The sequence below is a fragment of the Haliotis rufescens genome, unplaced genomic scaffold (assembly GCF_023055435.1).
Source record: "Haliotis rufescens isolate VD_foot unplaced genomic scaffold, xgHalRufe1.0.p SCAF_5, whole genome shotgun sequence".
Classification (NCBI taxonomy): domain Eukaryota; kingdom Metazoa; phylum Mollusca; class Gastropoda; order Lepetellida; family Haliotidae; genus Haliotis; species Haliotis rufescens.
In genome coordinates this window covers 48,137,825-48,151,460 of record NW_025964223.1, presented here as the reverse complement: position 1 = coordinate 48,151,460, position 13,636 = coordinate 48,137,825, and the positions used below count along the sequence as shown (strand labels likewise).

Genomic DNA, 13,636 nt, shown 5'->3' with positions numbered 1-13,636 from the left:
GGTCTTCACACAGGCTACGAGACAAATCGACCCTCTGTCCTTCGTCCCGAGTGAATTCATCGTTAGTCTTTCGACTGTCCTCAAGATACTCAGCAACTTGAGGTAGAAACATATCTACCTCACCACTAGAGACTGTCAGGCATCTCTAGACTTGATCTTTCAAGCTTTGAAACAGCATAGGCATTTCCTCATCTATGTGTTTATAATATTCAATAACGTAGGCATGTCTCCTCTACGTCCTTGTCGACATTATTACTAAGTGGGCATGTCTCCTCCACGGCTTGACAGCGTAGGCATGTGACCTCTACGACTTACTATCATTTCATATCTGCGTAGGCATGTTACCTCTACGTCCTTTTCATCATTTCATATCTGCGTTGGCATGTTACCTCTACGACTTTTCATTATCATCCTTGATTTCCTATCTGGGTACCCATTTGCTTTGACACATGACACTTTAACTTGGGACTAAAACCAACTTGTTATCATAACCTTGGATCTACATATCCTCCGTATATCATATACCTATATGATTGTCACACTTCCTTACGTGCAGTTCTATTGTTTACTTTTTGTTGTTTTCTTTCTTCACTTGGAAATCCTCCACAATTTCTGAATTGAGAAACTCACTTAGGACCCCTTCTCTTTTCGAGACACCTGCTAATTGGACTTGGTATCGCATTCCTCTACGACTTATCTACTTCCATTTCATATTTGGATATCCTTATTCCTGTCACCTAATGATTGATTCCCGTCAATATCAACATGGTTGAATGCTTTGTCACCTGTGGTGATAGGCGTGGTATGTGTGGTGTCACTGTCTCCTAACTCTCCATACACGTCGGCAATATCGACTTCTTCAATGACACCTATCGCCAACTTAATCTCTGAACTAGTACTTGATGGTACTTGATTGACAGATGAAGTGAGATATCTAGCACCTCACACATGTAACCATTCTGCAATAGACTCAATTGGCTTGACAACACCTAACTTTATATCTGGGTCATTAACGTACACCAGCAACAAAGGTTCGGTGTGTTGGTGGTACCATCCCACAAAATCAACCTATTATGGCTAACATCAATGTTAGCCTTCTGGCTTCTCAAGAAATCTAAGCCTAACAACACATCAATTGATAAGGCTAAAAGACCTGAAAGTCCCGTACAACACAGGTCTGACCATCTGTAAGAGGAATTGTTGATACACCTAACACATCTAACGGTTTCCCATCTGCACCAACCAATGACCTTGCACCTCATTTTGTTATAGGAAATCTACTCTCACCCCCAATAGATGAGAATACATTTGAATTCATACAGCTCAAAGTTTCACCTGAGTCACATAGGGCACTGTAAGTCTTTCCAGATATCTTAACCCTAATACTGCTGTGAGATAAACCCACACTACAAGTCAAAACAACAACTTCGCTCAAATCACTTATCATTTCCGTGATCTGGTTCTGTATTATTTCTCATTGTAAAAGTGTGGCCTATGATGTTATATCAACATTATCAAAATCAAAATTTGTTATATTGGCAACAGGCTCAAATCCTCATGTAGCACTGCCCCTGTTAACCCTCGCATACGTTTGGCTTAATTAGAAAAGTAGAATCTGCTTAGTTGTCCTATCCTACAGCATTGAAAACTTTGCATAGATCTCGCAAGACTCTCAGACATACTAAAATGTGTCCTACCTCATTGTCCACAAATGTTCCATAATGGTGGTTGTGACACCCTATGCTCCTCCATGTTCATATTCCTTGGAGTACGGCTCCAGTTTTGTCCACAGGGCACATCATTGTCACTCATGTCCCTGATATCAACATGCGTTGATGCATAACCACTTCTGTGATGTTGATGGAATGTTTGTGTCCCGTTCTTTACTGGGTGTTGGTCATCAGTACACTCAGTCGCAGATTTAATGTACTGCTTTCTGTACATAGAGTCATCCTGAAGCTCATATGAAAAGTTCCCTCCTGTTCGAGTATTTTCTGTACTGGTCAATAAGGATACTTGTCCAACGAGCTCCTCTATAACAGACACAAGGCTGTCATTTTCTGATGTGGCCAGTCCAAATGCAGCATCTGCTATTCTTGCACTTTCCAGGACTTGATCCTTGGTCTCATGCAATCTTGTCAAAATGAACTGTTTAATGTGAGGTTGAGAATTCCTAATGACGGCATCCATGAGAAAGTTGTCGTCCAGTCTATCAAGACGTTTTGCCTCATATTGCAATTCTTGAAGAAAGTCCTCAAAATCCTCAGACGGTTTCTGTTTCATATCATAAAGCTTGTCTAGTCTTTCATATCTTTTTGCTGAATTTAGTTTGTACCTTGCAAGGAAAGCTGTCTTCACCTCATTCCAGGACTTTTCACTAAAGCCTTGAGCTTCATACCACTTTAAAGCATTTTTGTCTAACCATAAACTAAATGCTGTCTTTGTCCATTCTTCTGAATAATTATGTAAAGAATTAAATTTCTCATATCTGCTTAACCATGAACTTGCAATTTCTGGATCATTTCCATTGAATTTCTCAAGAGAAAACTGACTTAGGGAAAAAGCCCTTGCTAAAGCAGCAAAACTCTTGTCTAATTTGTCCTTATTTCCAAGTCCTCTTGCAAATAAACTGTCATTTGTCTCTGTAATATCAGAGGCAGAACAATTTTTAATTGTCATGAAACATTTTGAGTCACGTTGGGTTCTTCTCAGACAATATGTGAATGTCCAACTTCAAAGTCAGAATTTCAAGACTTCTCGTGCTCAGTGTAGGTGATAAGAGATAATAACAGTAAAGTCAAGCTCACCTTACAACTTTCCATCCAAAACTGTCCTGTGTAGTAGCGAACTAAGGGAAATCAATACCACCTCCCTGCAAGTGAGGCAACTGACCAACACTTAGTAATCAATAACTGCTCCCCCTAGTGCCACTGTCCCTCTGTGAGGCCGGGCAAGCAAGTGACTAACCCTTCTTAATGAAGCCTGTATAATAAGCACGGATGCATGGCATGCATCTCCACCATATGTAACCTTAGGTTCCGGGTACTTTAACCTTCTACCTATGGTCACTTGTACTTATCAACTATACTCCTTGGTTCTAGGGATGATGTAGCACTCTCAAAATCACAAGTCAGATGGTTTGCTCCAGTCCTTTTTATTTATGATAGAATTAATCATAAATATGCACACATGGTCCTCAGATAAGTTCTTGTTGTTGCCTGATATAAATACAACACATACCTAGATGATGCTTTGAAAGGCCTGATGTTTTTTCTGTTGAACGTTTAACTCTGTTTCATTTCTGACTCGGGATCCCAAAACCACAGTGAACCTTTCTATTCAGCTGTATGCTCCCGACTCCCCGCACCACTCTCGGACAACTAACAAAATACTATCGATGATAATTTTAGCTCCTCCCTCCAAAATCACATTTGACATCATGAGAAATGAGTCATAATGGTCATTCCCCAATTTCCATAGTAATTAGTTTTACCATCAAGCCCTACGGACTAAACAATTAGATTACCTCCCTAAGGTCATTGGTCAACTCGGACATACTCATATAATCAAATACCATCAATTACTCTGCCAGACTGGAAGGCACCGAAAAGATACTTAATCCTGTTATTTTGACATTATAATCAAGCAGTAATACTCAGAAATATTTGATCACCACAAGACTAACAATTTTGTTCCATCCATTTATCTCCCGTCTGACATTTTTATTGCAAGACCAATTCTACTAATTCATTGTACTAATGAAAGGTAAACTCTATCACTTAAGAGAAGCAAAACCAATCATCACTTGCCCTAGGGGTGATGCCCTCATCCTGCACAATCACTTCTCTCATATGCGTCTATATTTTACCCAAAAGCTTAGTTTAGTAAAGTACATTTTAAATAAATACCAAAAACCCTTTTTCTAAAATACCCTGGTTATAATATAACAATGGCTGCTGGTAACCCATTAGAATAATGTATATGTTCGATATAAGAACAACAGCTAATCAAACATGGTTAAATCTGTTTCAAAACACGTGTGGTTAAGTAAAACATACACAAACCACACAATCATCAGCCACAAAAATGGGCAATCTCTCTTGTGTCATTTGCACCTAAAATTGACAATATTCAGCCATACTTCAGGGTAATTCCATTGGCAATGAGGTTGGTCACCAATAAATTATCATGTTAATGGGAGATGTCTAAAAATGTCTGATTGGGAACTTTTGTTGCATAGCTCTGGCAAAACATATTTAGATACCTGTATTAAACAATCTTGTCATGCATACACTGAAGTTGACTTAAGTAATATCTTTATTCAATCATATGAAAAATCAGAAGGAATGGGTGCATAGTTAGAAAGAAAAGCGAACCTTAATGACTTGTAGTGTAACCATAGAGTTCCAGATAATTTTAGCCATTAGATAATATATCATGTGACTAAGGACGAGTCTGGGGAATCCTGTGGGTACCCGGGTCCTACTCAGTACCCACCCGACCCAGGTACCCGAGTTACCCGTCCCAGCCATACTACACGCTGTCACCCCTAGTATGGGAATTTCATGTATAGTTCCAAGAAATGACTTGTTTGTTTCTTACACACCTTAAAATTGTACCCTTTTAGCATAGAATCAATGCATTTTGTCTATTCTCATGATTGCAGTAGCGCATTATACATAACACCACTGTTGTAAGTGACGTCATCCTATGTACTGCTGACTACTCATAAATAATGTGACCCTACAAAAAAAGGTTACCGCTATATCTGTGGATTTTCAAGGTGATGATGATAATGCAAACTGGACAAAAACAAAGAACACCCTGGATGCCGAGTTATAAGTTGACACCTCAAAGAAATTACCAAATATGTCAAACAATGTTTACTCCCATATGACATCACTACCGGTGACTGACTTTCACAAAATGACGCGTTTACTGACAACAGTATGCAGGATTTCTAGAGGAGGATTTTCGTTGATTGGGGGATCGTATATACATATATGTGTCACGTAGGTAATCAGAAACATTCTTACAATCTGTGTACTGTTATTTGTTTACCATCTTTTCCATTGTAACAAAGAGAATTAGTCAGAAATGCAGATAACTACTGTAGTCCTTGTGCGTGATTTAGTGTCAGTCATGGCGTCACAGAGGACGGAAACTTTTACGGCTCTTGTTGAATTTACCACATCATTGTAATGTATATATGTGTAATTCTATAATTAGTGCAACGATACTCTTCCCATGAATATTCGCAAACGTGTGATCGAGTCAATGTATGCAACAATTAGACGAAAGTACCCCTAAAAATGCTACTCATTATAAAATCTGAATTTTGCTTTGTTTACATTTCAGCAAGTACAGTGTTCCGAGTACAGTTTGCGTTTCTATACATAATTTATTTCGTATGATTTCATCTAGATAATTTTCATTGGTGACAAAGACCATTTGTCATTTGTTTCTAAAATGTATGAGGAATTTGGGGATTCATGTAAAGCAGCTGAGTTTGAAATATACCTGATCAAATAGGTGTCTCATAACTGGCATTTTGTAAACACAATCCAATACATTCCCTTCGCTGTTCATGTATGCATATTTTCCAAAACATTGTAAACAATTTTAGGCTTATCAGCAACATTTCAGATCACTAATATGCTATTATTCTACATTTAATATTCAAATAAATATCTGATATTTAGATTTCTAAACACACAGTAAATAATTGTGATTTGGCAAGAATTACAATGTACCTAATTTTCAGAAGACTTTTTCAGTAATTTTGCTTTGCCTAAATTGACAGTAAATAATAAACAGAAGGGGGAATTCAAAACTGTGAAGTGTATTAGTTTGCAGGATATATTTTGAATTTTATTCGACTTCGAAATGAATGTTTTCTTAATGGCACTTCCTAAAAATATTATTAATCATTGATCAGTGCCTAATTACTTTCACAACCACCTTATTATCCCCCGCCCCAACGATATTGAAATGCGTTCTGTACATCCGTCTGTGTGTGCATGTGTGCATTGGTCCCGAAATTGTTTCTGGAGCGTAACTCAGAACCGTTAAATATTTCTCTACGAAACTTTGCCTATCTGTCAGACTCATGCTGAACTTGTGCCTTTTGCTATTTAGGAATTTTAGACATTTTTTATTTTTTATGTTTCCATGGTAACAAGTTCTATAAGGGTGCTGTTCGTTTCCGGACCGTAACTCAAAAACTGTTAAATACTTTCTTACAAAACTTTTCTTGTCTACCAGGCAAATACTGAACTGGTGCCTTTTGATATTTAGCACTTTTAGAAATTTTTATTTTTTATGTTTCCATTGCAACAAGTTGGACTTGGAAAACAATAAGGGTAGGGTTCGATTCCGGATGAAATTTTCCACATCTATCAGACACATGCTGAATTGTTGCCTTTTGCTACTTATGAATTTTAGAAATTTACATTACTTACCATTATTTCCAGAAATATTTCCTTGCCAAACATTGCATGTCTATTATAAAGCACATACTGAACTGGTGCCATTTGATATTAAGGAGTTTTAGAAAGGTTTATTTTAGAATTTCGATTGCAGCTATCAACATGGGCTAAGAGAAATGTTGGGTCAGTTACCTGATATGGGACCATTACGTGTTAAAATGGGTGGGGGATATAGCAGTGTGCGAGCTTAGCCTCAGCCTCAATTTTGTAATTGATATCTTTTCCTGTAAAAACCAAGCCTCGTTCTCAAATGCGACCTACAAACAGTAAATACAATTTGTTAGCAGATGACATATTCACTCTCTAGTTTCTGTCAGCTGGATAAACAGGTTTCTACTAAAACAACTGTGTTTTTGTACTTTTATAAGTTTTCCGTGTTACGAAATATATTCACTGAATATTCATGCTTTTCACCTGGGTGTTAAGGTTTATTCATTTCATGATGAGGACCATCTTTGATAAAATGTTCCCAACTGTATGCATACCTGACAGGGACTACATGGGCTACCATAATGATACGATGTCTTACATTTTTTCTCAGGAGGAATGCCATCATTCCAGCTTTTGTTTCTATTTCCTTTCTGACTTTTCGGATGGCCTAAATGCACACACATTCACAAGATGCAAAATTCTACGAGCGTTTACAAGTTCTACATAATATTAATGCATACACAAGCCTCATTGGTAAAAATGTACTCTTTATATTTTTCACTTGAAAATTCATTAGTTTTAGAGGCGTCAGAATTCCAATATGTTCATACCTTTCTTGACAAATCTTCACTGGTGTCAGTTGGAAGTCGCATCATGATAAATAGTTAGTAAGAAACTGGTATTCCAAGTGAGTGCCAAGAAAATAACAGTTGAAACACACAATTTAGCCATGATTCGGCATAAAAATGCAATAGCCAAGGTATAATCCAAAAGTAATCGTCCACCACAACAGAAACAGTAGTTTACTGCTACAGCAGACGATGGGTTTGAGCCAATCATTTTACTGATACAGGTCACATGGCTAAAATCTTGACTACTTCCGGTGCTGTGAAGGGTTACTTTTCCTAATTAAAACTAACAAACCAATACATATTTGAGATTTAAGTACTGATTTATTTTAGCGCAAATGTATGTTCAGTGTGATAACACTCACAAACTATGTCCAGACAGCTTAAGACAGAGAGAACCAAATGTCAAACACCACAGCCTGTAAACCATCAGTTTAGACCCCTGACACACAAATTAGACCCTCAATGACATATCAGTCAACACAAATTTAAACAAACAGTGTAAAACTGCCCTAAAGTAACATATCTGTCATTAGAATGTGATGCTATCAGTAAGGTGCCAGATGTATTTATGTTTCTGGCCGCTCTGTGTGGGACTTCTTGGTCACTTCGAGGGGGAAACTGGGGACTGTCTTTTATCCAATTACAAACATGTTTACAGTTCTAGCTCCTCCTATTTTAAGTTGGATATAGGAAGCTTAGTGATCAGTGATTGCAGGGAACACAGGAATTGGCCCCTCCTGCTCTTAAGATAGATGGAACCCATATTTTTGTGAATGACTTCTACCCTGTGAGAGAATATTTTGAGGTCACGTGACTTCAATAAACATGTTCTCACAACTTCTACAGTGCATGGATGGGTTATATTTTGGTATTATTTTGATAAATTGATATATGTGGAAATGGGAAATATATGAAAATATTACATGTTCAAATAGGATTTGTAATAAAAGGTTTATATGAGGTAGGTGTAGAGCCCAGGATTTTTCACTTCCTGTGACAGGGGTTGTGACGTCACTATGGGGATTTTAGCATTGAATCTATTTATAACCTGTGTGAAAGCGAGGCTTGGTTTTCATCTATAAGCGGTAACATAGGCTGAGCTCGCACACTGTAGATGACTTCGTTGGCTATACCTGTGTTTGCTTTCAAATGGATTTTAAACCTTTTTTTTATTTCAATAATTGTTATATGGTCAACTGGTAGTTCTAATCAGAAAATGACAAATATGCATATCAATCAGCTGCCAGAAGGTGTTTGTGGATGAAGTCGAGATTGACCCAGAAAAGAACATAGCGAAGAACCAGGCCCTGAAGGAGAACCTGTTCATGATGGTTGTCTGTATTGAACTGAGGATCCCCCTTTTCCTGGTGGGAAAACCAGGCAGCTCCAAGTCCCTGGCCAAAACCATTGTTGCAGATGCTATGCAGGGTAACTCAGCCAAAAAGGAATTGTTCAAACAACTGAAGCAGGTTTGTTATAATAGACTATTTTAATTCATATATCTTTTGTGCAAGGTGGTTTGTTTATTTGCTATTCTTTGATAAGTATGCCACAATGAATTTACATTTGTAACACCACACATGCTTGCAATTATCATACAGCTGCTGTCTGAGATTAAAGGTGAAGGTCACTTGTGCATACAACTTTGTCATTAAAGTATCTGTCATCTAAGTTGGTAGTGTCAAAAAGGTTCTTGATAGATGTTTCTGGTGGAAAGTTTTTTAGGCATTCAGGATTTTGCATGATAAAACCACCTTTCTTGTCGTACACAAAGTTATATTCTTTGTCTGTTTTATTCTACATTACATTGTTTCTTTATTTTCATGCAGGCCCAGATGGTGTCATTCCAGTGCAGTCCTCTGGCCACTGCTGAAGGTATTGTCGGTACCTTCCGTCAGTGTGCTCGCTACCAACAGGACAAGGACCTGGACAGGTTTGTCTCCATCGTAGTTCTGGATGAAGTTGGTCTGGCAGAAGACTCTCCAAGGATGCCGCTCAAGGTAATGAAAGATAGAACTTATAAATCTTGATAAAGTATTGTATGTATGTTGTTAAGAACTATGTATAATCTGCAACTAAATATCTTGTATGTTTGGTGTCAACAAGTTCCCATTGGTAACATGATTAAAAAAGTATGAAATATTCATAAACAATTGTTCAATCTACTGAGCATTGATAATTATATCTTTAAATGGTAGGACATGTTGAGGAATATGTCATATTATCACCCTGGTTAGTTTATGTTAACACTTTTCTTACCAACTGAATATGACCACTTATAAATTAATACAGCATTTAAGCGCATTTAACCTGTACATTTGTTTAATTAATCTTTGGTGTCTCAATAATAAATGTATATTGTTTCATTGTTCACTGATTACATCTGTAAATATTTCAGACTCTCCACTCACTGTTGGAAGATGGCTATCAGGGCTTTGAAGAACCAGGACAAGATGTGCAGGTTGACATGTAGACATATCAGAAATGATAGATGACGTCTTTTGATAATCTGAGATTCTTGTATGATAATTGCGCATGAGTTCCCTTTTTGGCTTATCTTAATGTGTATCATCCCACTGTTACATATTAAGTGTTTCCTATGAGACTGGACTGGTAATTAGTTTAAAGGTTAACGGACAGTGACTAAAACTGCTATATATGTAACCAGGGTTCGAAATTCCTTTATTTTACTGACAATGGGCTTGCTGACTTGGTTGATGCATGTCATGGTATCACAGTTTCATGGATTGATGCTCATGACATCAATCACGGGATTGTCTGGTCCAGACTCGATTACTTACAGACCGCTGTCATATAGCTGGAATATTGCTGTGTGCGGCTTTAAACAACAAACAAACAAATGTACTGACAATGGCACGGTTAAAGTCGCAATGGCACAATTAAGTATGTTTTCAGTGTTTGAAGGGCACTCTTATAAATTATGTTTTTTAAATGATACTACCTTGTGACAATCATTGTTACATGAAGCCAATAACAAATGTACTTTTGCGGGAAGTAAACATGACACATGTAAGTAATGTTGGCTGTTATCATCTCAGTGAAGAAGAAGGATGCAATTTTTCTAATGACTGCTTATTATCTCTAGCCTTAGTGAATGAAATTCACCAATTTAGCAGATTTATCAAAAGTATTCTTCTAGTTGGCACACTTACATTCCAAAGGACAGACTGAAGCATCTTTATGATTGCCTTGTGGCACACTTAAAAAAATATGTATTTCTATCCCTGTGTAATACACCTTGCTTGGTGTGTTGGTGTTGAAATTGCTCCACAACTTCTGATAATTTTTTTATCTGAAGTTTACACGATATACGGCTTTTCCATTGGACGAGAGGTCGGTCACATGACCGCGAAATTGACGTTCGTAAGTGTATGAACGACACAATTTGACGTTCATACGTTTTTCACGAGAACGTGTTCTTGAAATGACGTAAACACTGACGGACTATTTCCACATTCCTGGGGAAACCCCTGGGAATTCCCTAGCACGAAAACATGCATAAGCGTTCTTTCTGATCATTTAGAACCTTTATTCTTGGTCTCAGCGTTTCAGTATACTTTGAGAAATGTCAGAGAGCGTGACTGCATGATTGTTCACGAATATCCTCGCTACGGCCCATCCTAATGAACAAACGAAGAAATGTACATCTAAACTATCGTAGTATCGACTCGATCCGTGCCTAGGCTGACATTGACCGACTCCAGCAATCTATGAATTTACCTTTGTGTCTGTTTGACGCATCTTTATTCACCTTTCAATGATCGGCCAGTTGATCAATGATGACTAACACATGTAACCGCGAAAGGTTCATCAACAACTTCGGAAATCTCTCCCGTCATGTTTATCGTGTCGGCCGTTTGACGTCTTGTACTTGATGTAAATGTATTACGACGCGATGTCATTGTGACTGACTTACTGAGGTAGTTCTTTACAGACCTTTCTCATCTAATGAGGATATGATTTGAACACATGTGCTGCGTAAAATGTTTCTGGAGAGCAAGTTGTGCATCCATACGCCCATGTCACCTCTCTTTTTGAGGAACTATTTTACTCCGCGATATAGCTGGTTGTTGTATGGCTGTCAGTGTAAACATGAAGTCACATGTACTAAATAAAATTGTGTTTAGATCTAGGCCTACATCTTTTGAGGTAAGAAATTGTGATAAAAAAATTATTAGAATTGACCTTCACTTTGTGTGAGTTCATTGGAGTATGAACCTTCATAGAGTGAGGGCCAAACATTGTATGAACATCGTCGCAAGCTCTGATGTTCATACAGTTTCGCCCTCACTCTATGAAGGTTCATACTCCAATGAACTCACACAAAGTGAAGGTCAATTCTTAATTGTATTGTTTTGGTATTATTTCTGTAGTGGTATTTTTCTGTGTTTTTCTGCCTGAAAAAAATTTCTATGCACATGACAACCTTTTCACAATTACGAATTAGGTGTTAAATTCCAAAAGTTAAAGGGTTTTTTTTCATACGACTTTTGACCTCAGAGTGTTGTTTTCAGAGTGGTCAGTCACCAGAAGAGGATGAATTTGAAGGAGATGAAGATCAAGGATTAGACATCAATGATGAACATCAAACAGACAAAAACCAAAACAATAAGGCAGGTTTTCCAGTACAGGCATCACACCATACACAAATGACAAATAACTTGCATAAGATTTTATTCCTGGGAATAGTCTAGCTTTGCTTTGTTTTGTTTTATTTAAAATTGTTAGGAATTTCCCACTTTAATACTTGTCCTCATCAGCACACATTTGACATATGGAAACTAGCTAGGCTACCTTCAAGCACCAATTTAGTATCTCATGTACATGGTTTAACAAAGTCATTATGATGTAATGTTTCATAGTCACCAGTAAGAAGATCAGAGTAATTAATGACACATATAGTATGTGGTTATATGAAAGAAAATATATTTAAATATTTCTTTAACTGTTATCAATTGCTGTGACATGAAACTATTTACACATAGATAATTACATTTTTATTTACTTTGAGAAATTGTTACGAACAAACCACTTTAATTTTGTTTTGCATTAAGAAGATTCCAAAGTATCAAGGGAAATATATAGTTTTAATGATCACAGTAAATGATGCAAGCCAAGAAGTGTAAGCAGTAGCTTTTAAGGGCACAGTCAACTATTTTATGTTTTTATACTGACAGGTTGCCTTCATTGGGATCTCCAACTGGGCCCTGGACCCCGCTAAGATGAACCGAGGAATCCTGGTGCAGAGAGAAGTTCCTGATAAGAATGAACTTGTAGAAAGTGCAGAGTAAGTATTGACAAGCAGGTGTTAGACTATTGTTATTTACATAGCGTGTGTGTGTTGAAAAACAGTATTTTATTATAATCAAATATTCTCTTTATAGTACAACAATTAGGATCCTCAGATAGCACAATGCTAGTTTGCTTTCTGTTTGTGACAGTTGTACTGTGTTTGACAAATACTGAATGCTACCTTATATTGTTTACCATTTTGACACTACACTTTTTGAATTTCTTTAAAACTAACAATCTTTATGTAAATATTTGTAGAGGCATATGCTCAAGCAAGAAAGAAGTTCTCAATAAAATCGAGACATTGCTGCCTGATTTAGCTGAAGCCTATGAGAAGATCTTCAGAGAATCACAACAGCAATCAAGAGAATTTTTTGGCCTACGAGATTTCTACAGGTTTGTATTATTATTTTGTATCTCAATGAGTAAGAGGTATAATTACATTTTACTAGGTCAGGGAATTGAAGTGATAGGATTTTGAACACCTTGGATTGTAGGTCAAGGTCACTGGGATGGTCATGCGTAAGGTAGTTCTGGTTATTTGTATAATGATGTGTTTTTATGACATGTTTCCACTGGAAATAATCAAAGATCTGTTTGGCTGAAATTGAAGTTAATTAAACAGGCAGTGTATCTAAGACTTTCTTATAAGGGTAGCTAAAGGCATGGAACTTTCTGAGTAAAAGTTGTACTTCATAAGACATGTGTTTTCCTAAACTGGAAATGAAGTCTTTGACCGGAAGTACATGCAAGGTTTGTTGGGACTTTCTATTTTGTTTCTATGTGTTTCCCAAACCAGAAGTTAAGTAATGAAACCAGAAGTGCATATCATTTTTAGGAATTTACCTAGAGGCCTGGGACTTTCTGTTTTTATGTCGTCCTGCATATGTGTTCCTAAATGGGAAGTGATGTCATTAAGCAAGAATTATAGTGCCTTTGTCATTCTTATTATATATCTACTAAGATATCTTTCTGTTTTAAAGTTGCAGTGCATATGGCATGGTTTTTTTCCACAACCAGAAGTGATGTCATTAAACAAAAAGTGCTTATATC

The 13,636-nt window shown here is 37.1% G+C and overlaps 1 protein-coding gene across 1 annotated transcript in view; it reads left to right on the top strand.

Moving 5' to 3' along the window:
• The window catches only part of LOC124137117 (E3 ubiquitin-protein ligase rnf213-alpha-like), a 389,816-nt gene that overhangs the window by 245,663 nt on the left and 130,517 nt on the right, over positions 1-13,636 (top strand). The window contains exons 44-49 of the mRNA XM_048383821.1: positions 8,511-8,739; positions 9,100-9,270; positions 9,669-9,731; positions 11,806-11,904; positions 12,469-12,578; positions 12,842-12,979. Coding sequence (XP_048239778.1) covers positions 8,511-8,739; positions 9,100-9,270; positions 9,669-9,731; positions 11,806-11,904; positions 12,469-12,578; positions 12,842-12,979 — 810 coding nt within the window. The remainder of the gene's footprint in view (positions 1-8,510; positions 8,740-9,099; positions 9,271-9,668; positions 9,732-11,805; positions 11,905-12,468; positions 12,579-12,841; positions 12,980-13,636) is intronic.